This window comes from Engraulis encrasicolus, chromosome 22, assembly GCF_034702125.1.
Source record: "Engraulis encrasicolus isolate BLACKSEA-1 chromosome 22, IST_EnEncr_1.0, whole genome shotgun sequence".
In the NCBI taxonomy this organism is placed as follows: Eukaryota; Metazoa; Chordata; class Actinopteri; order Clupeiformes; family Engraulidae; genus Engraulis; species Engraulis encrasicolus.
This window is the reverse complement of record NC_085878.1, coordinates 12,016,904-12,040,317: the sequence shown is the minus strand read 5'-3', so window position 1 is coordinate 12,040,317 and position 23,414 is coordinate 12,016,904. Positions and strand designations below refer to the sequence as shown.

The window sequence follows — 23,414 nt, the reverse complement described above, 5'->3', positions numbered from 1 at the left end:
AAAAACTAAATACAGCCATTAATGTTTGAACATGTACTCACAAAAGTGAGTACACCCCAGATTAAAATCCGGTAGAGAAGGGGCGGTGTTGGCTCGAATCGTCTCGAATTGAAATGAAATGAAAAGGGATGAAAAGGGAGGTCATCGGTGTGCGTTTCAACCTTTCTTTGCATTGAACTTTTACATTTTGAGTCTGCATCTGGCTTAAATAGATTGGTGTGAGATTTGAATGCAATACTATGGAGAATATCAGGATCTGCTTCAGTAGTCACAGTGCATGATGACATGCATGTTTCTTTTAGGTGTATTTCAGATTGCCAATGTTGACAGCATTCATGCATCCCCAAACCATGTCAGTCCCACTACCATGCTTGGCTATGGAGAGGATACACCTTTTTTGTAAAACTCACTTGTTTACCACCACACATGCTTGACACCATCTAAAGTATTTATCTTGGTCTCTTCAGATCACACGACATGGTTCCAGTGATCCATATCCTTGGTCTGTTCATCTCTCTTGAGACCAAGATAAACAAATTTGCTTTAGATGGTGTCAAGCATGTGTGGTGGTAAACAAGTGAGTTTTACAAAAAGTTGTATCCTCTCCATAGCCAAGCATGGTAGTGGGACTGACATGGTTTGGGGATGCATGAATGCTGTCAACATTGGCAATCTGAAATACACCTAAAAGAAACATGCATGTCATCATGCACTGTGACTACTGAAGCAGATCCTGATATTCTCCATAGGATTGCATTCAAATCTCACACCAATCTATTTAAGCCAGATGCAGACACAAAATGTAAAAGTTCAATGCAAAGAAAGGTTGAAACGCACACTGATGACCTCCCTTTTCATCCCTCTTCATTTCGTTTCAATTCGAGACGATTCGAGCCAACACAGCCCCTTCTCTACCGGATTTTAATCTGGGGTGTACTCACTTTTGTGAGTACATGTTCAAACATTATTGGCTGTATTTTTTTTTTTCTGAGTGAACAACAAATTTAAGCGGTTAAATATGTTGTTAAAAGGTCACTAATCATTGTGTCCAAGTGAAATTTCTGTAATGCTTTCCTATGAAAAGATATACTCAAAAATCTGCAAAACTGTGAGGGGTGTATTCACTTTCGTGATATACTGTAGTAGATCATGTGCTCCATCACATGCCAATGCCTGTACTGGCCGGTGACTATCCAAGTGGCAGCAGTGCAGTGGCCACCAGTAAGACTGATACATCCTGCTGCTGCTTCTCTACCATGGCCATAATAGCATCAACTACCAGTCAATTTCAATTAGAGCAACCCGATCTCCAGACAGGATAGTCTTACAAGCTCCTCGCAGGTAAAGATAGGAGTCCCCCCCACAGAGTGGGCCGGTGGTGTCCAGGGGAGCGTGACCACGCTACACACGTATGCATGAAGGAGCAATCGAGGGATTACTTCTGATAGCTGAGCACTACTGTGATTGGGGGGGGAGTGCTGTTATACGAGAGAGAGAGAGAGCACGAGAGAGAGCACGAGAGAGAGAGAGCGCGAGAGAGAGAGGGAGCGAGAGTGAAAGAGAGTGCAAGAGAGAGAGAGCATATTTGTTCCAAAGTTTAACTGGGGAAAGAGGATTGCTTTGCAATTCTGTAATAGCTGCAAGACAATTGTATCATTTTCAGACCTACTGAGAGCTGTAGAGAAGATTATAGAAGATTAATTTTCATGCTTCCTTCAAACTGCCTATGTGAAAATGATACATACAAATACAGCCCTCCTGCCATACTTAATTTGCTTTTATGAACTTTGCATTATATCCTGAGGTATCCTCCCTAAGCATGGTGTCGTCCTGCCGCACTGCTCCCTTTTGGGCGGCATTGGGTGCTACCCCCTTGCAAGGGTGAGGCATAAATGCAATTTCATTGTGTGCAGTGTTCAGTGTTCACTTGTGTGCTGTGGCGTGCTGTGTCACAATGACAATGGGAGTTGGAATTTCCCAGTTGGACTTTTCACATTATGTGGTTCCACTGATGTGATGTGAGTACTTTCTCTTGATCATATCCCTTCCCACAGCACCACTGCTGTAGTGTCGAAAGGCCACTGGCAGCACTCCACCAAAGCTTTCTAAAGTCTCTGTGGCCCCTGCATGCATCACAATATCCTCAGGATCCCAACTGACCGACCCTGACTCCCCAAAAGAGACGCAGGAATCAGGATGCAGACAAATTATCAAAGTGGTTTCCTGTTGGGGCAGGACTGTGAGTAAATTCCTTGAGTGGACGGCTGGACGCTTGATTTTACAGTCGCTGTTACAGCAATCAAATACAGTATAACAATGCGTGTACACTGTGTGAATTACAGTAACATGGGATTAAGATTTGCCTAATGCTGGGTGAGTGCACACAATTACTGTGGATTTTTGTGCATGTGACAAAATGGAAAAAAAACACTTTGATGCAAGAAATAAATATTATTGTATATGTTGTATCCCTGTACCAAATGTACCAAAAGAAGTATACACTGGTACACGGACACAGTGTGCTATCTATTTTTCAGTTTGTGTGCCATTCTCCAATCACTAAATGGAAGCAGAAGTTTGCATCATGTCACATGCAGTTTCCATCAACACGATGACAGTATCTTACAAGATCAAGAAGCCACATGTGTGGAGTTGCCCCTGGACCAGACGCAAAACAGGAAAAGCCTCAAATCAACAAACAGGCAACCAAGGCAATGCGGAGACCCTAGGCTAGAACACAACTCAACTCAGCCAAGCAAGAGCCCACAAAGCATGAGGTCGACGGAAAACTATTTCTGAACAGGAAAGAAAGAAAAAAGGAAAGAAAAAAACTCAAAAGGGCAATTCTTCATCTTAGCACAGGGGGAGGTTTTCCTTACGAGCATGATGCCATCATGCTGGCGGTGGGGGGGCAGTAGGGAGAGCTGTAATTAAGGGGAATTAAACTCAAGGCATGAGTGTTTATAAATTACTGCTGTTTCTCATGCACACTGATGTAATCCAGGGTTGATTGTGGTTGTGGGTACCTTGTTTTTTTGTTTCTTACCTGTGCTGTACCATTCTCTCCAAAACATAAAAAAGAAGCAAACAGATTGTAGACTGCAAGATTGTAGATTGTAAGATGCCAGACCAGACAGAAAAGTTGGTACAGGGCATACAAGTTCAATCCCCACAAATAACAAAATGTATTTTTTGCCATGAGGTATGCAAGCTGGATGGCATTACAGCTGGCTGAGGCAAAACAATCTTGAAGATGAGATGAGATGTTGCTGGGCATGCCCCTCAAGGAAACGTGGCGAAAAAGTCTGAGCAAACACAGTCTTCAATGCCAGAGATGGGAACTTTTCACGTGTCCTCAGTACCTTACGGTTCATCTACAGCATGTACAGCTCATCATCTGTGATTAAAACTCACAAATACAAAACGTCCTGTCCACACACTTTCCTTTGAACTTTGTGTTTTGAACTTTTACTTTCATGTTTTGGAAACAGATAGGTCACAAGATTTCCATTCATCCAGGTCATTTACTAGATCATGCCAAAGTCAAAGAGTTTAGCTGTAAGAAACTGGTTTCTTCTTGAGCTCAAAGTCCAATCTCTGGATTTGGGAAACACAGTAAAAAAAAGGAGAAAGGGTTTCACCCAGGACTGAGGTGAAAAATCAGACCAGGCATTTTTAGCCAACACCTGTCCACCAGTCAGAGAGAGACAATGAAGTCTTTGACAAAATATTAGTCAACACCCAAAATGCAGAATTTATCTGGAAGAGGCCTGCTGTAGTGGCATGAGGATTGATACCATTGAGGGGACGTCCAGGACTCCAGGCCAAAATCATCAACAGTCCACCGGGCTTAATGCCCTGTATGCCCTACGGCGAGTCCAGCCCCGGCTTCACCCTTCCTCTCAGTAACTGGCTGGAGTGTGTGGGGCAGAGCTTGGCTGGTTTCCATGGTGACCTGTGGTGGGTGGCTAGGCCACAAACTGACCCGTCCAGTTTACCCATACTGCCCCTCGCTCTTCCTCTCCTCCCTCCCCTGCAGTGATGGACAGATGGCCAATTCTTTCTTCTTTCCCTCTGTGCCTCTCTCTCTTTCTTCCCTCTTCCATATCCTTCTCCCTCTTTCTTCCCTTCTCTTACTCCACTCACTCACTTCCTTCATTCTCTCGCCCTCCAGGAGAAGGAAGTCGCCTCTGAGTTGTACTGTATATGTGGGGGTTTTGTGTGTGTGTGTGTGTGTGTGTGTGTGTGTGTATTATGCGTGTCTGTGTGTGTTTGCGCATGTGTTATTGGCTCTAGGCGCCATGCTGGAATCTGCAGATGAGGATCCAGATTCATGATGGGAGATTAGCATCCGCTGAAGAGCCTTGTCATCGTTCAGCTTTATTCATGGCCACTGCAGTGCAACCAGACGGTGGGAGAGCAGAGAGGCATCTGGGAGGAAGAGAGCCACTGGGTGGGAGGAGGGACAGAGACTAGACTAGCACGACCTCCTCCACACATTCTGTCTACTGTTAATCCTTTAAAGAGTACGAAAGCATGTTAAAACATTAACAAAATGTTGTGTTCTTCTCACTATTATGTAGCATATAACAGTACAAGACCGTCTTCAATGGGAGCTGCAGAATGTTCTTAAAGGATGAGGGAAAAACCTTTGAAGGGTTGATTCAGTTGGCACAGAAACACCCCATCATGACCACTCATCATCATCATCATAACAACACTTACATCAGCATAATGATGAACTATATGGTGGTGAGTGAGGCTTGATATTAAAAATAACACCCTCCTTCACTATAAACATGAGCGCCAGGCTGACTGAGCTTTGGCAACTGCTGCCACTGAAGCACTGCACTGCAGTGGAAAACAAACTCCCTGCCTGCCTCCCTCTTTCTCTGCAGTCATAAACTTGGGGTGCCCTTTAGAAAAGTCTTTGAAACGTCCAGTGTGTTGTGTGTCTGCACTTCAGAGAGAGAGAGAGAGAGAGAGAGAGAGAGAGAGAGAGAGAGTAAAGTAATAGAGAGAGAGAGAGTAAAAGAGAGAGAGAGAGTAGTAGACAGAGGAGAGAGTAGTAGAGAGAGAAAGAGTAGTAGAGAGAGAGAGAGAGAGAGAGAGAGTAAAGTAAAGTAGTAGAGAGAGAGAGTTAAGTAGTAGAGAGAGAGAGAGTAAAAGAGAGAGAGAGAGAGAGAGAGAGAGAGAGAGAGAGAGAGAGTACTGTAGAGAGAGAGAGAGTAGTAGAGAGAGAGAGAGTAGTAGAGAGAGAGAGAGTAGTAGAGAGAGAGAGAGTGTGTGGTGTGGTGTGGTGTGGTGTGGTGTGGTGTGGTGTGGTGTGGTGTGGTGTGGTGTGGTGTGGTGTGGTGTGGTGTGGTGTGGTGTGGTGTGGTGTGTGTGGTGTGGTGTGGTGTGGTGTGGTGTGGTGTGGTGTGGTGTGGTGTGGTGTGGTGTGGTGTGGTGTGGTGTGGTGTGGTGTGGTGTGGTGTGGTGTGTGGTGTGGTGTGGTGTGGTGTGGTGTGGTGTGGTGTGGTGTGGTGTGGTGTGTGGTGTGGTGTGGTGTGGTGTGGTGTGGTGTGGTGTGGTGTGGTGTGGTGTGGAGTGGTGTGGTGTGGTGTGGTGTGGTGTGGTGTGGTGTGGTGTGGTGTGGTGTGGTGTGGTGTGGTGTGGTGTGGTGTGGTGTGGTGTGGTGTGGTGTGGTGTGGTGTGGTGTTGTGTTGTGTTGTGTTGTGTTGTGTTGTGTTGTGTTGTGTTGTGTTGTGTTGTGTTGTGTTGTGTTGTGTTGTGTTGTGTTGTGTTGTGTTGTGTTGTGTTGTGTTGTGTTGTGTTGTGTTGTGTTGTGTTGTGTTGTGTTGTGTTGTGTTGTGTTGTGTTGTGTTGTGTTGTGTTGTGTTGTGTTGTGTTGTGTTGTGTTGTGTTGTGTTGTGTTGTGTTGTGTTGTGTTGTGTTGTGTTGTGTTGTGTTGTGTTGTGTTGTGTGTAAATGGGGATGCCACTGGGGGGTGGATCAGCACATCCTGCTTCCTTTCCGTACACAACAAATTAGAGGCTGCGATCAATGCCACTGCTCAGACTCAAGGCAAACAAACAGACCAGCAAAGCAGCCACAGCAACACACCCTGCAGGAGACTGGGACTCTACTCACTGCACTCAGTCAAACACACAACAAAACCAGTAACAAGAACATGATCTGCAGTACGACTGGGCCTCTACTCTCTGCCTCAGACTCGGATGCTCAAACAAACAGACCAGCAAACCAGCCAAAGAAACATGGCCTCCAGTATCCCTGTACTGTACTGTACTGCAGTGATTCTCAACTGGTGGGTCGGGACCCAAAAGTGGGTCGCGGAGGGTTCCTGGGTGGGTCGCGGAGCTGTGATGCAATGTACTAAAAATGACTATGATGTTGAAGACAGAGTGAAACATGGTTAATAGGCCTTTTCCTCTCCACTACTTCATAATACACATTGTATAACAGCATACAATGCAAATAATAATGCATATTATCAAATGCATGATAATATTTTTTGTTATTATTGGAAGAATCTGACGGTGCGACACGCAGTTTGGGTCACAACATATTGACCACGGCAAATTGTGGGTCACAAGACTATTCCAGTTGAGAACCACTGCTGTACTGTACTCTGCTCACTCACTTGTACAGTGGTAACCGTCAAGCGGAAAATGCCCTGTCGTCTCATTTGGGCTGAACTTGACTCTACGAGTAATCTTATGAGTCAAGCTCAAGGTTAACAAAAGCAAAAAGTGCCCAGTATTTTCAGTGGGGATCAATTCGGCTTGACTGACTCCACTCAGGCAAGCAAACAAGCTGACAGGCAAGCCTGTCACTGGAATATGCCCTGCAGTTCCATTGGGATTGGATTCCACTGTTCTACTCTGATCACTAGTAATCACACCAGTCAGGATAAAGCTCAGCAAGAGGGACATGTCCTGCAGTCCCATTGGGAGAGTGTTCTACTCTATACTCACAGTGGAAACAGTCAAGCTCAAGCTCCACAAAGGGAAATGATATTACTTGCACTTTCATTGGCGTTTGAACTCAGACTCTTAACGCTAGCCTGGCGAGCCAGACCCGTACAGCAAAAAGCTGTCAATTTGCGGTCGCTAGGGGTGTCTAGATTTCGCAGTCTTAACGCACTAGTACTCTGATTAACGAGGGACATTCCCTGCTGTTTCTATGGGTTGATTTCCACTGTAGACTCTTGTCAACAGTGTAGTAATCCCACCAGGCAAGTTAAAGCTTTAGCAAGACCAAAATTCCTTGCAGTCTCTTTTGGGGGGGGGGGGGATTCAACTTGACTCTACTGTACTGACTAGTAATCTCACTGGTCAAGTTCAAGGCTAACAAGCATCAACTGTATGCGCTTTGTGGCTCGACCCTTTAACAGTTGACTTTTAAAGCAACCAATGCCATTGTTTGTGGGGCAGGTGTCCAGCGTGCACTATAGGCGTTACTGTTACTGGGGATTTACCGTCCTGTGGACCAATGAGGATGTAGGTGTGTGTGTGTGTGTGTGTGTGTGTGTGTGTGTGTGTGTGTGTGTGTGTGTGTGTGTGTGTGTGCGCGCGTGTGTGTGTGTGCGCGTGTGTGTGTGTGTGATCTCATCCCTACAACCCTGTCAGAGGTGTGGTGCTGAGCCTGAGAGAGTGTCTGGTCATAAATCAGCCTGGCTGTGGCTGTTCTTTAGCACGCACCGCACAGCCCTGCAGAACGTGCTTGGCAGTTTAATGAAGGAGACTGGAGAGAAGGAGAGCTACCACAGACACCCAGTCACAATGTGAGGATGCACATCAAACACACATGTGCATAATGTACACACAAACAGACATGTATCTCCAGACAGAAAGACATTGGAGAGCAACTGGGACTGTGTGAATGTGCACGCATGCATGTATGCAAATGCACATACACAGACACGCACGCCATGCCACGCACACAACACAGCCCCACCCTATTCCCCTCCAGATGGGAAAACTGCTTACCAAACAAGAGCAACACAAACACTCAGCCACCAGGGAGGCATCATTGGGCAGTGACCGCCTACTCTAAACACTGACGGCTTGCAGAGGTCCAATGCCTCAACTCCCTACAGCATTGTTCTGCTGGTGGTGTTATGTGCCCTGACCGTGTACACAAAGCCAAAATTAGGAGAGAATTACTCACTTCCTGTCCCGTTTTTTAGAACCGCCGAGATAGACCTCAGAGCAGTAACTCAGCTCTTGTTTTACAAGCCATTGCAGTTCGTCTTTTCTTAACTCCCCACATCATCCCGCTTTCTGACATGGATTGATGAAGGAAAGTGGGATCTGGGTGTTATTTTATCCTTTTTTGTTTTTTTTTTAAGAGCGAAACAGGAAGAGTGCTGGGACTGTATCCATGAAATATCGCAGCTTCCTATTTTCCACTCTGTGCAAATCCAATCCACTCAAACCTAGCTCTGGTCGGCTACGCTGTGCTTTAGGGCAGGGGTTCTCAACGTGGGGTCCGGAGACTGCTGGGCTGTGCACGGTACAGTCACTGAAAAATGTTCAAAGACTTTAGGTATGATAGCCTATGTTAAACCTAATAATCGGTGACTGGTTCTCCCCACAGAGTCTCAGATAGCTTTGGTGAGCCAGTTGCAAATACAAAAAGGTTAGCGAATTTATTTGCAATAACAAGACTATATAAAACAATTGTGGAAAACTGCAATTTGTTGTGAGATTATGTATGCCTGATTATTATAATATCGCATCTGATTCTGGTGTTTACATGGTACCAACTACAAGCTTTCACTATGTCTTGTGCTCCCTCCCCATTCCGTATTATTATGAGACGATCCATGGAAAATGCTGCGTTCCATTAGGGGTCCCTGTCCCCAGAAAGTTTGAGAACTGCACGCTTTATGGGGGTCTCAGCCTCCTCCAGGCACGCTGCATCCATGATCCATCCATCCCCTGCCCAGAGATCCAGAGAGGGCAGCCGGGTGTCAGAGGTCATCTTCGTTCAGCACTCATTTATTTCACTGGGCTGCCCCTGCTGGATCCCACCAGAGACTTGATGCTCACCACTCTGGAATGCTCTAACTGGACTAGTTCCAGAACAGAGCGTTCGTTTCCATTACAGCTAAGGATTTCTGGGTGTTTTCCACCCCATATGTGTGTGCCTTCCCCGATCCTGGCTCTTGGTTTCCCTCAGTCGCGCACGCGCGCACGCACGCACGCACGCACATAATAGATGTACACTTTATACTATGGAAGCACTCACAGGGCCGCACTGTATATTCCATTCCATATTCTATACACTGTATAACAAGCACTTAGACATACAGACATACATGGACCACGTCTGCTGCTACAGAAATCAATAATTACCTCATTCTACAAGCTGTTTTGTTCTGCCCGAGAACCTCCAGCCTTGTGTTCCATGAGAGGGCATGTTAAATAAACACCACCTGCGTTTCACTTCATTTGACCTGAGACATCTAGCATGCATTATTCAAATGTCTGTGTCCGTACTATTTTTGTCCACTCCTATACAGTAGGGTTTGTTCCAAAGGTATACCTTAACAGGCCATTTCCTTTTCCTAATGCTATACACTATACAGTAAACACATATGATTCAATAATCTGGACAATGTAACCATCAACAAAAAAACATCTTAACATTATAGCGTCTCTGGCTGAGAACACTATGAAAGCTGGAAGCAATGCAGCCTAATTCGTTAAGTGTGACATGCTCCGTTTTAGAGGTGAGCACTGGTGAAGCTCTAGTTTCCCTCCTCCTCATCCATAATTTCATCGAGAGCGGCACAAAAAGCAGCCTCCTCTCCTCTCCTCTCAGAGTAAGTGTGTCTGTGCGCAATGCGCATGCGTGCAGGGCGTGTATGTCTGAGTGTGTGTGTGACACTGCAGCAGGTTACGTAAGAGCAGGCGGAGGGTGTGTGTGTGTGTGTGTGTGTGTGTGTGTGTGTGTGTGTGTGTTGGTAATACCTGCAGTGCCAGCATAGCGGGAATCACACCAGAAGGCTGAAACAGCCCACACACTCCTCCTTTTCCTGCTCACTCTCCATCTCTCTCTCTCACACACACGATCATACACACTGGGCTGCGATCAGACACAATTTTATAACACACCACACACAGACATCCCTCCCTATAGGCCAGAAAAGCAAAGCAGCATTAGCAGACACTCTCCACCATAAAACACAGCCATAGAACCTATATGCAGCTGAAGAAGAGCAGTGCTTGTAAAGATACAGCCATGTGTACAGTCAAGCTAGCAGGCCATTAAAATGTCAGAAAGCACTGGCTCAACCAAACAGGAGGATATTTCACAACAGCACTCATGCTCTTTCCCAACTGGGAAATTCACCCGAGCTCAAGTGCTTTATCTGTGATCGAGATTAGCTCACAATAAGACCTTAAACCATACAGACCACAGTGGAACTTTCAACTGGAAAAATATCTCTCATAAAAGCGGAAAGGGAATGTGCAAGCACACACTAATAACACCACTCTGCTTTTGCACTGTACTCTCAATAACAACTGCTTTTGCACTGCCTTGCACACACACACACACACTACTGTGCAATATCTTTAACCAACTGTTCTTGCGCTGCCTTGCATACTCAGTCATACACAGAGACACAGTCACTCAGACACACGCGCACACACACACAGTAGTGTACTACATCTCAATAACAGTTCCTGAACTGCCTTGCATACTCTCCCACACAGACAAAAATACAGTTACAGTGACATACAGACAGGCTGACAGACAGACAGACAGACAGACAGACAGACAGACAGACAGACAGACAGAGTCCCAGGTGTCTGACCTTTCCTCTCTCCCGTGAAGGGCACGAAGTCTTCCCTGTCCTTGTACTCCATGGCCTCCTTTTCCAGGTAGTTGAGCAGCCGGTCGCGGTCGAAGTTCCCCGTGGCCGCCTTGGTCGTCTGGTCTTTCTGTCGCAGGCCAGCTGGCAACAGTGCATTCTGGGAGGGCAAAAAAAAAACATTCAGCACTGGAATTATCGTGACTGCCTTCTTCAAATGTACCCTACTATTGCCTCTTTCAGACCAAGAGCGAACTACGCTGCCTAGTAACGGAGGTAGCAGAGGAAGCTTCGCCTTGAATTCGCTGTATTCGCTCTGGACGCGGCATTGACATGTTTGATTTAGCTAATCACATAACGGCTCTGGCTTGACAGCCTGGGACATTCGTTGATATGAACATTCCAATTGGTTTTCGCTGAAGTGAGTCATAGCTCATTACCATAAGATTAGCTGACGTATTATCATTAAAATTCGCTCTGGTCGCTCAAGAAGCTTCGCCCCTGGCGAATTCGCTCTGGTAGCGCTGGACGCGCACCCTCCATAGATAAATAATGACTTCCGTCGCTCCGTTCGCGTTATTCGCTACTGGTGTGAACGAGGCATATCTCACACCTGATACTAAGGGGAGTGGACTTTGGAAGAGCAAAAACAAAAAGGGACTAAAATCACACCTGTAACTAGGGTTACCTTGCAAAGGGATCATGATCACACATCCCACAATGTGATTCCATCATGATACATCACAATTCACGTACTATTGCAATGCATTGCGATATTTACTTCAGTGACTTGACAGTGACTGTTTTATCACTATACATTGCCATGACGGTTTTTTTGCACACCCCTACTTTTTCACCCCACTTTCTCTCCATTTTGTATGGCTTTGCCTTGTAAAATCTACTCCGGATGAATAACAAAGGCTCGAGTGATTTACAAGCTCTGCATAAGCAAATAAACTAACAAACACATACAGTACACAGCACACACCTGTCTCTGCTCTGCTCATTCTTCAACCTTGTAAAGTAAACTGATACTGAAACAACGATAGAAGTCTTCCATCCTACATAGTCGACTTAAAGCAAAGCCTACATAGGGTTGCAAAGCCAATTCAGGAAAGCCAATTGACAGCCAAAACAGGTTGACAAACCACTAAAAGGAATTTGGAAACAATGCTTTACAGGTAAAAATTGCATTAAAGCCAGAGACCAAGTCTTTGTTCTAGTAATGTGTACAGTGTGTATGCGTTGTGTATACCTCGTGGTCTTCACTCTAGCAAGGCTCAAGACCTGAAGTAACACAATTGTTCCATCCCAAAGGTTGGACTTAACCTAATAAGTATCCTCCTACTCTACTCTAGGATGGCAGCAGACAGAAACTAATACAATCATTCCGACCCAAAGGCCAGACTCCTGGGAGGGACGGGACCCCTGGCCCTGGTCTCACCTCTGGGTCCATCTCTTCCAGGGCATTTTCCAGTTGTTTGAGCTCCTCTTCCGAGAGCTTGTTCAGGATCTCGTCCTCGTCGATCTCCTTGTACTTCTCCAGGTCTTTCTTGAACGGCAGCGCCATGGTTGCAGCAGTAGAACGCGCTCGTGTGGTAGCTCAGCTCAGATCAGTCAGTCAGTGTTATACCAGAGAGAAGAGATGCCTGCAGGGAGGGGGAAACAGAAGCACAAATGTAATTTGGATGTTTGTACTTTCTTTCCCCTTGCATGAACATGCAAAGTAACACCTTGAGAAACAGGGCTGTCAGGAATGTCTACATGTACAAGATTTAAACATGAGATTCGACATGGGTGTGGTTTTAAAAAAAGAAATTGGGAATTCTTCTGTCATGCTGACCTTCTTTCCTGCATAGTGACCCTTGTTGCCGGGTCGGCGATAAACTTAGTATGAGCTATGACTTCCTCAAAAAGACACCAGATAACTCGGGCAAACACAACCGCACTCTCTCTCCATCTCTGCCAGAGCTCAGCCCAGTGTGTGTGTGTGTGTGTGTGTGTGTGTGTGTGTGTGTGTCTGCATAGCCAGCACGTGTTTACAATCTCTGTGGTGCTCCATCAGTGGTCATCAGCTGTGTGATTCCGGAGCTGAGAGGTCATTGGCAAGCCTCGCCTCTTTCATAGTTGTGTGATGCACAATGGCCACATTCACACTTCAAGACTCTTTGGCCAGTCATCTCATGGTCATGCCACCGTTTCACATGTCTTGCTTCTAAGTGGGCCTATTTACGACAAACATCACTCGCTCGCTCTCTCACTGAAGCCTTATACTGGCCTACTGCACAGCTTGTTTGTTAAGTGCCAGTAAGGTTAGCAAATTACAAACACAATTTGAACAATTTTAATAAAATTTTTCAATATGAAGCCGATCGTGTCCATCTTGAACTGAAGACCTAGGGTGCATTTCCAATATGCGACCTTACGTCCTCCACTTGTGCTTGTGGCCTCGTACCAGGAAGTAATGTGTCATGATGACATCACAGACAACAGCACTATATTTCAATATCTCGCAAAAGCTCAATTATGTAGTCATTTTCTCATTTGCAAACTGGATGGTGAATGAAGAATAGTCCCCCAAAAATTGGCTATGCTGACAGCGGGGAAACTTATTCGTTTTCTCCATGGAGGAGGGGCCAGGAGGCGGGGCGAGGCCACAAGCACAAGTGGAGGACGCAAGGTCGCATATTGGAATGCACCCCTAGTAGCTTATGCACAGGAGCAGAGAAGTCAGTCCTGGTTTTCGAAAGCAAAACTCCTGCCAAACATTTTGTATAAGCAGCTCTGCATCAGCTGATGGTAGTGAGTTCTCAAGACAGGTAGACCAGTAAAGTCACCTGTGTCAGAAGGGAACTGTGGCAGGGTGTATTATTCCAGTGGTGGCAGGTACTAAGAGTTTTTTCTATTTCCAACTGAATCTTTGCATATGTGAAAATCTGAAAAGATAAATATGCACCAAAAATGTCATATACGGGTCCATGCATACGTAGGTTTTCATGCTGATTCACATGGTACATCTGATTTCACATGAAATTTAGTACACGTGCACTTTTACATGTCTTAGTACATCTGAGCATTTGCGTGAGAAGGAACCTTTCGAAGCTTAATTTGTGCTAAAAGCAAACGTCATACATGAGGCCTCTGAAGTGGGTTTTTGACATCAGTGCACAAGAGAATAGTACTACACGGAGAGAACACACTCAGTTAGATGAAGAAAGTTTAGATAAAGAAAGAGAGTTGCAAAACCTGAGTTAGGAGCAGAAGACAGCACACTAGCTAAGCAGATCATCTTCTCTCCCATGGTCCAACTTGTCAAGGCACGATGAGCTTTATTATTACCCAACAACTCCCAGCAGATGTTAGCCATTCACTGTCCACAAGCGGCTTGCCTCTCGCAACAACACACATCTCTGACCCCCTGGGGGGGCTTGCACTCCACTGCGTCGGTCTTACCACATCTCTTTCCCATCCCTCTAAGCTGACCTTAGGCTGACCCGGGCTCTTCCTGCGGGCTCATCTCTCGCTGCGAGGGGAGGGAAGGCAACAGTGAAGAAGGGGCGGGTCAGCTAAGTAGCCGGGACTCTACTCTAGTGTTCATAGCATGTGTTACTCATTACCTCCAGTACATGAACATAAGAAGAAAACCAACTACCCCTCTACTTATCCCATTAGCTGTTAAAAGCTCCTTTCCCATTGCTGCTGCTGGGAATACCTACATGCCCATTCACCACCAGCCAACCAGGAAAGCGAAAGTCATGAGTGAAAGTCAATATCTCTGCTTTTCAACTGTATGGAACATAATGCGTTTTTTCATCTCGTTGCCATTTTGTCCTCATCGCTTACCACTTGGTGGGACGGAGGGCTTGAATCATGTTGCACTGAACGTCATGATTTCTGCTTTTTCATTGTAGCGACCACTGTTGGTGCTTTTGTATAATCAATCATCTTTCTATTTTTCTCATCACTTACCACTTGCTGGGTCTTAAATCGTGTTGCATTGCTGTGAAATGACAATAAACACATTTTCCGTTTTGTTTCTCTGGTCTTCTCCCATAATGACCATGCTGCCTCTCACAACACTACATGCCGCTATACCAACTACGCTACACACGGGAAGAGGAGTTACACACCAATATACGCAGTTGGCCATTAAGTTGTCAAAGCAAAGAGGAGGGGAGGACCGTTACACTGAGGAATGCCATGACGAAGGGCATGAAACATGCAAGCAAGCAATGTGGTGCTCTCTTGCATAACACCACCATAACACCACATCCACTACTTGGCCATGTACAACCCAAGACTCCTCTCTTATCAAAAAAATAAACAACCCCTTACAAAAACCCCACAGCAGCCCGCTTCTCAAAAAACACTATCTGATGACAGCATGCCATACATCATTCTTACAGTGCTTCTCTCCGGGCCAAATGTTAGTTAAGTTAAGGGCGAATGTTTGTCTGGGGATGTGTGGGGTCAGGGTTGAGCAATTGCATCACTCCAAAACTATTCATATTAATTATTCTGCATTGAGTTTTTGTTTTAAGTTTTCCAGTTGGTTTAAAATGAGAGGCACACAATAATAAACTTGAAAATCATTTGTATAAGTTTTGCCTCTAATTTGAAAGCCTGTCTAATTTTAGTGTTGTCCTATTGGGAGAAATCGAGTTTAGCTGGGTGGAAGTAGTTGTTAGGGTGGCTGGTTTATCCATAAGTCACTAGGAGGGGAAACACTACTAGGTCTGGGCCTCTGACCACAGGATAGTGAGAGACTACACGGTTTGGAGGGACTAGACGACGTGGGAAAACCCACTTGACCCTCATGCTCTCTGCCACAGACGCTTGAGTTACACAACAAACGGAAAAATAAAAAGTAGTACTCAGACACAGGCCGAGGGCTGCTATGACGGTAAACATTTCAGGAGACCCAACACACACAGTGACTCACTCTCACTCACCAGCTCACTCACTTACTCTCATACGCAGCTGCCAGGGAACCACTGTGGTTACAGCAATGACAGCCCAAGGTTACATCCCCGCCGCCTGGCCCGACTCAGCTCCAGTGCCCTGACACGACACCCATATCTCCACCCTCAACCAACCTTGGCTTGGACTAATTTATTTCCCACATTTCCAACTGATTTCCGTGGACCTTGGCAATTATTGGCACAACTCTACGATAGAAACCAAAACTACAAAGCACTGGCTAAGTCCATCAAAATCTTCACGTACCCACAAGTCTGAAATATTACAAGACTCGACATTGCATCATAGAGATGATGTAGGCCGCCTACCCATTTCACTTCTGCTTTTTTCAAGAAGCATCAAATGGGCCTAATACCAAAAACTTCTTCCTCTGGGTCTGAAAGTGTGAGCCAGGTTTCCAAGGTCTAAGTGTTCTTTTAATCCTTTATTTTCCAACAAGCTTAGCCAGTGCTGAATCCACAAATGCGTAGAGACTAACTGATTTCCAGCAGAAGAGCACAGCATGAAATATGAAACTACCCCTCCAAGCACACATTTATAATTAGATTCATTACTTCAATTACTAGCTCCTGCAAGAAATAAAAGTATGGCAGTTCACTGGAGTTTGGGGCTGTCCGTATCCTCCATCACTAGTGAGAGTGCAGCGTCGGACCACTGTCCGGGGGCTAGGTCAGTCTAATCTTGCAGAACGTCCGTAATGCTCTTTTAAGGTCAAAGGTGTCTGTTTGTGGTAAACACAACACTAGAGACCCAGTCACCTTCAGCACTGGTCAACTCATTCAGAGAAATAAACAACCTCAATTTTGACTATTGCATTGTACAAAAAAGGTACTACTCTTTTTGTGTTGATTTAAAGCATGCCAACACATTCCTAAGCTGTTGCCAAGTGCTAACATTAATACAATACAGCATCTGTGGCACACAGGTGCAGGAACACACCCACTTACTCTGTCTACCTTTCACTCACAAACAACCAGGCACACACAATTATGCAAACACGCACAGGGTCCTTGAATCATAAAATTGTAAGTGACAAACAATGCTGTGCACACCCACAAAGTTGACATGAAATTGAAATGCTGCACGCAGTGTCGATTCAGGTCAGATGACTGGTAGCTATATGTAGCTGCTGCTACTATTCATTATTGACTAACCATGTATACAGTAATTTCTCAATAACATGTTAACGTGTCTGCATTAAATACTCATTATTTCATTAAATACTCAATGAAAATCAATGAATCCAGGGACATTTTAAATTTAAGCAAGAAGCTGATGCCTGACGTTGGCCTATCAAATGTAACCCAACGTTAAATTGTGATTTACAGGCTAGTTGAGTATACAATGAAGCTTATGCAATTATATGTTCATAAGATCATATTCCTATTTCATCAATGACGACCTGATGTGTGTCAATGGCCCTGTGATTAAATGCCATGTAGCAGAGCAACTGTTCAGTCAGCCTGGAGATAGGATGAGTACAGGTGGGGGTCAAAGAGATCAGTTTGACGACCAAACTTCACTGCACAGGTAACTCAATCCAATCAAACAGACATCAGACAGGTTCTTCCCCCTGCTCTTGCAACACTGTATTCAACTTCAAATGATCACTTCATGAAATGGATACCATCCTTCCGGACTACTCAAACTCACCTGACACCAGCTATGCACTCTCATTTCGCCTTCACTGCACTCATCTGTCATTTCTTAGGTCACCCGAGCTCGATTGGCCTTCACTTAAAACAACTCTGAGCAAAAGTTACTATTAACTGTATTAACTGTGTATATCGAGATACTTCTTCTCCATATCGCCCAGCCCTAGTGTTGGTTGTAGTCCCTGGAGCAATGTGGGCACATCAACCATAGAGTACAAGGGTGATATTTGAACCTGCAACCGTGTGATCTAAAGCCCATCTCCTTAACCGCTGGCTGCTCCCAAACAAACACTGACTATGCACACATGCTGCCCAGTTCTGCTCCCCACAAACACTATCCTGTGATGGCAACATGCTGATTAAATCAGTAAATGTTTGGTAACGCAAGAGACACTGCTCCTGCCTGGTATGGGCTCTTGCATGCCGTCTGGGTTAGCAGGTCTGTACTATGTGACTCTGTTTCAAACAGAAGAGGAAACGAGGAGATTTTTTTTTCTTCATTATGACATAAAACAGATGGAGGAATGGGACTAAAATTAGCATTCATCCTAGGGGAACTCAGTTCACAAACTCAGCCACTCTCTGTAGGTTTCTAGTGTTCTCCTTTCGCCCTTCTCTCAGTAACACCACACAGATGGGAGAGATGGATGAGACTGCTGGAGGGGAGGGCTGGGCAGACGACAGCCTCCCCATGCATACACCGTTTCACCCTTTGGTTTCACCCCTGCAGGTTTCCACAACAGTGGGAGTCCAGGATACACCCAAGTTACAAAATAAAGATAAATAAATATAAAATGCGATTCTGCTGGGTGAGCTAAAAATAACACATCACATCACAGATCAAAATACCCTATCATTCTAGTTAACATCAAGGATTATTAAATATAAAAAGCAACTACAATTGAATACATCAAACATAATTGAAACGTGCTGTCATGAATATAAACCGTGGAAAGGGTTGGCGTTGCAATGGTAGTGTATACAATGCAAGACAAACAAACAAAACATTATGAATGGAAAAAAGACAAGTGACAGGTTGTTGTTTACAATGGTTACAGCAACCCCAGACAATGATACATGGTTAGGTCAAGAATACAAACACGACTCGGCAAAGGCATTTTGATTCCCGTCTTTCAGAAAGTTTGTAACATTGCACAAAAGAGTGGCTATCAGATTTTTGGGTGCGTCTTGACTCAAGCTCCCTCGCTCTTGTCCCTTGTGTTGGACCACACCCTAGGCCAGCTACAGCAAATTCTGATTCTCCGCACAAAGGCTGACAATGAAGGGAGGTGGGAGCGTAGACGGGGTGTGGGGTCACGTTTTGATTGATTCAAAGACTGATTAACAACAGACATGCTTGCACGAGAGATATTACCAAACTAACTGCGCCTGCGTTCGTTCTTGTAGACTGAAACGGCGATTCACACGACGCAGACACATAACTCGAGCCACTGTATCTAGGTTCTAAAAGTGGGCACAAATAAACCTTCCCACCGCAGTACCAATAATAACAATGTCAAAAGACCCACAATTTGCTTAAACAAAACACGTTCGGAGGACGAAGTCCCAATTTCACTAGCACTAATTCAGGCGTTCGAATGCACCCGCCCTACAGCTGGTAGAAGAGCAATGGAATTTCATTCAGCAAAGCGCTCGTGCTATTCGGAAAGGCTACCCAGAGGCATAGTTCTATCCACGAGAACAAAAACAAGCCCTACCGGGTAGCTAACAAGTTGGAGCCAATAATGTTAACTGAAGTCGTCAAGTCCATCAAATGTTAAGTCAACTTCAATGTGCAATACGGTCTAGAGCTGTGAGCTATGAACAGAATGACAGTGGGTAGTTCTATTGGTTATAGCTAGCTTGCTAGTGTCATGGACAGAAATAGTAGCCCGATGAACCCATGATAAGAGAAAAACGGCCATGATTAAGCATTAAGCTCTTAAGTCATTTTTCATCAAGACATTTCCTCATCTCTGCAAGGCCCCAATCAACATCGCCTTTCGCTCACTTGCCATCTGGCAAAGTTGGTAGCGTGATAAACAGGTTAAGGCAGTTAAATGACTGAACACAATGTTCATCACTCATCAGTTAGTGACGGGTGGATAAATACATTTTATCTTTTGGTGATGTGATGAGCATGCTGTGAGACAGTCGTTAATGATTTACATAATATGATCACAAGCGGGGGCAGGTTACTCCTCATTCATAGCCTGCCACAACGTTGGCAAATGTAACTAGTTCTAGTCTATAAAATGACTGAATGACACTGAATGCATGTATAACAAACCCAGTGTGTTAATCGTTGGTTGATGTCCTCTGCCAAAGGAGAACGAATCAATAACACTATTTCCAAGTATATGTCTACCATCATCGGGACGGGAGGCACTTAGCTATATGCATTACGGAAAGTAGGCTGAAAAGGCAGCATAGCTGGTTAGCTGGCTAGTTAGCATGGCTAGGAAGACAGTCCACTGGGTGTTCCCGACAATAAATTCTGTCTGAAGCAGATAAGTACAGGGCGATTAAGGTGCGTTGTTTGCGCTAACCTTACCTTAAATACTCCGTGTTAGCGAGCGAGCTTCAGCACGACTTTGTTGACAGTTTCGCTAAATCCAAAAAATCTTCCCAGGGCGAGATCCACTCACCCAAGGGCGGTACCACAGGAAGCTAGCGAGTGTGGGCTGTGAGGAAAGGAACACAGACATTAGACGCAGAGCGTAAAATGTTTCCACCAATCAAAGGCTAAGAATCTCACACTCTGCATGGACGATGGGATACGTAGTCCAAAAATCCCAACAATGATAATACCGGTAGTATAATAATAATAATAATAATAATAATAATAATAATAATAATAATAAACTTTATTGCAGACACATGTCCATATCACACACCATACAGTATTCAGTACTCAATTCAAACAGTATAAATAGTAAAAAAAGAAAAGAAAAACAAAAACAAAAAAGAAAAGAGAAAAGAGAAGGACATATTTAAAAAATATACAGACTATTGCACCAATGCCTCCTTAGCCTAGAGGTAAATCTGTAGCTACTTTTGGTGGGATTGACTAGAGACTGAATTATGCTATTCTCTGACCTATCCAGGCGATACATAAAACTGGACATCAGCTGTCTTAAGAGTGCCTCAAAGGTTGGCACTCTATTGGACACAAACAGCTGACTAGCACTGTGCCACCTAGGGACCCTAAGCAACAGCCTCATTGCATCATTGTATGCTACCTTGAGTCTATGCATACTTGTTTGCCTAAAGCAAGACCATAATTGAGCAGTGTACAATGGAGTAATGTAGGTTGTAAACAGGGAACACTTCACAGTATCAGAGCACATAAAACTTACGTAAAAGCATGTTTGCTTGAGCATACATTTTACAACGCTGTCTATAAATATCTTTGTCATCTGTCCAGTTATCAGATATGACATGTCCAAGATACTTTATTTCTTCACATACAGCAAGTGGACTATCTGACAGATAGAAGGTAGGGAAAGTTGATTTCCTATCACCAGCACTTCTAACAATCATGATATTGCTCTTCTTAGCATTATACTGTCATAATCAGAGCCATACTGAGAGCACACCTTCAGCATCTGCTGCATCCCAGCACTATAAGGACATAGCAGAACCAGATCATCTGCATACATAAGATGATTAACAACAGTGTTACCAACAAGGCAGCCAGTTTGCACTCTATTTAACTTATCTGACAGTTCATCCGACATTAAATAAAATAGGAGATAAAATCCCTCCTTGTCGCACTCCATTACTAACAGAAAAGGGAGCAGACACCACATTGTCCCATTTAACATGAAATAATTGATGGGCATACCAAAAGGCTAATATTCTCACAAGGACTTTAGGGACACCTCGATCAATCAATTTCACAAACAGTTTTTCATGGTTAATTCGATCAAATGCTTTGGACGCATCAATAAAGCATAAAAATACGGATGAGTTCTGACTAGTATATTTAGATACAATCTCTTTAAGAGCAAATATACATAAGTCAGTTCCATGTTTTCTTTTGAACCCAAACTGATTATCATAAGTAAGAATATCCTACATTTCTAACTTACCTAACAGTATTCTCTCTAGTACTTTGGACAATATACTTGCTAATGCAATGGGACGATAATTGCTGATACTATTGAGTTTACCAGTCTTATCTTTAAGCAGGCACTAGCATTACAGCCATAATAGCTTTAGGCAAGACACCATGCACCAGACAGCCAGTAAGACACATTGACAAGAGAGGACAGAGCTTGTAGATGGCATGCTTTAGATGTTCTGCAGTAATTCCATCCATACCACAGGCTTTGTTGTATAATTATTTTTAAGTTTAAGTATAATTAATAGGGCTGTAATTATGTAATAATAGCAACAGATATATTCTGTATAAAGAGGAATGAGTAGAAGTACTGTTACGGATGAAATTACAACAAGGCTAACTGGGTTTAGTGTGATATTACATACCTGCAACTATGTAATAGCATGATCTGTATTGTGCCTGTACTGTATAAACCTCTGAATAGGTAATTGCAAAAATGTCTCACATGAATTAAAGCATTCTTATCATGGGTAATGATTTTTTTTAAACTTAGAGGACAAAATTCACACATTTTCATCTACTGGCTTCGTAGGATACACCCTCAAGTGTAGGCCTACAGTGTAGGCTATCCCTCAGTGTCAAATATGAAATTACATGCTGAATTAAGAGCATATACCAGAATATGGTGGACAGAAATGTACAATACTATGCAACACTATACAACACTACTGCAACTCTGCTTCTCCTCCTAGCCTAGAAATCAAATAAGTGGGGTAAAAAAAATAATGTGTCCCTGGCCTGGCCTAAAGCAGTTAATTGTTTATTACTGAAACATTTAGTCAGGGGGGTGCTATGGAGCAATGTGCTAATAGACCCACACCCATACCACGTACGGGCATAGGGGGAGATAGGGTCACATCCCAAACCTCTTTCCCTCTCTCATTTCCTGTTTCACTCTTCTACTATCCAATCATAATAAAAGGAAGAGGCCTGTGAAGTATATATACTGTATATCACTTATCATCAACTGTAAACTGTAATTGGGTACAATTTCACATGAAATGACTCAATGACGTCCCTGTGTTATGTAGCCTACTCTATTAATGAGGCTCTTTTGGCTCCCAACCAACGTCAAATCCTTAGGCCATTGTGTTTCTTCAATTAAATACAAGTATGTGGTTGGATTTTAGCTTTGAGAATGTCAGGCTGCTGTCTTAGCAGGTTATACATTAATTTTGAATACAGCCACATTCATTGAGTTTGGGCGAATCACATGAATTATGAGGTGTTTGTGTGTGTGTGTGTGTGTGTGTGTGTGTGTGTGTGTGTGTGTGTGTGTGTGTGTGTGTGTGTGTGTGTGTGTGTGTGTGTGTGTGTGTGTGTGTGTGTGTGTGTGTGTGCAGCAGACTGTCATTTAAACACATAACATTTGCAATAGAGAGGCAACAGCATTGCTTGAATGGGTCTTTAGTGAAAGCTGCATGAACCAACATCATCATAGCCAGTAGATCTATCACCAGAGCCGTCTATCACCAGAGCGGCTCTGTCTATCACAAGTCGGTTGTGCCACCCAGTGGTCAAATGTCAGAATGCAGGGTCCGAAAATAATTTATATGATAAAAGTCCTACCATGAAAAGTGTGCTTTAAAAAAAAAAAAAAATCATATCTATGTTCTCCAGCGCATATTTCCAGAGAATTTGGCTTTCCGCTTGATTAAAAAAAAAAAATCAGACAATGGTGTTTTTGACTTGTTTCTGCATAGCTTTCTTTGAAATTCTCTTGTGAATGAAACTTGCAAAATGAGACGCAAAACTAACCTTTCAACAAATGTGTTATCATGTAATGAATTTGCAAAATGTAGAGCAACGCATGCATTACGTACATTAA

General features: G+C 44.1%; 1 protein-coding gene across 1 annotated transcript in view; it reads right to left on the bottom strand.

Annotated features, from left to right (window-relative positions):
• Positions 1 to 20,129, bottom strand: part of tmod2 (tropomodulin 2) — a 33,461-nt gene extending 13,332 nt beyond the window's left edge. The window contains exons 1-3 of the mRNA XM_063188314.1: positions 20,015 to 20,129; positions 12,270 to 12,474; positions 10,829 to 10,985 (exon numbers count right to left, since the gene is read on the bottom strand). Coding sequence (XP_063044384.1) covers positions 10,829 to 10,985; positions 12,270 to 12,395 — 283 coding nt within the window. The 5' untranslated portion in view covers positions 12,396 to 12,474; positions 20,015 to 20,129. The remainder of the gene's footprint in view (positions 1 to 10,828; positions 10,986 to 12,269; positions 12,475 to 20,014) is intronic.
• Between the last annotated feature and the right edge of the window lie 3,285 nt (positions 20,130 to 23,414).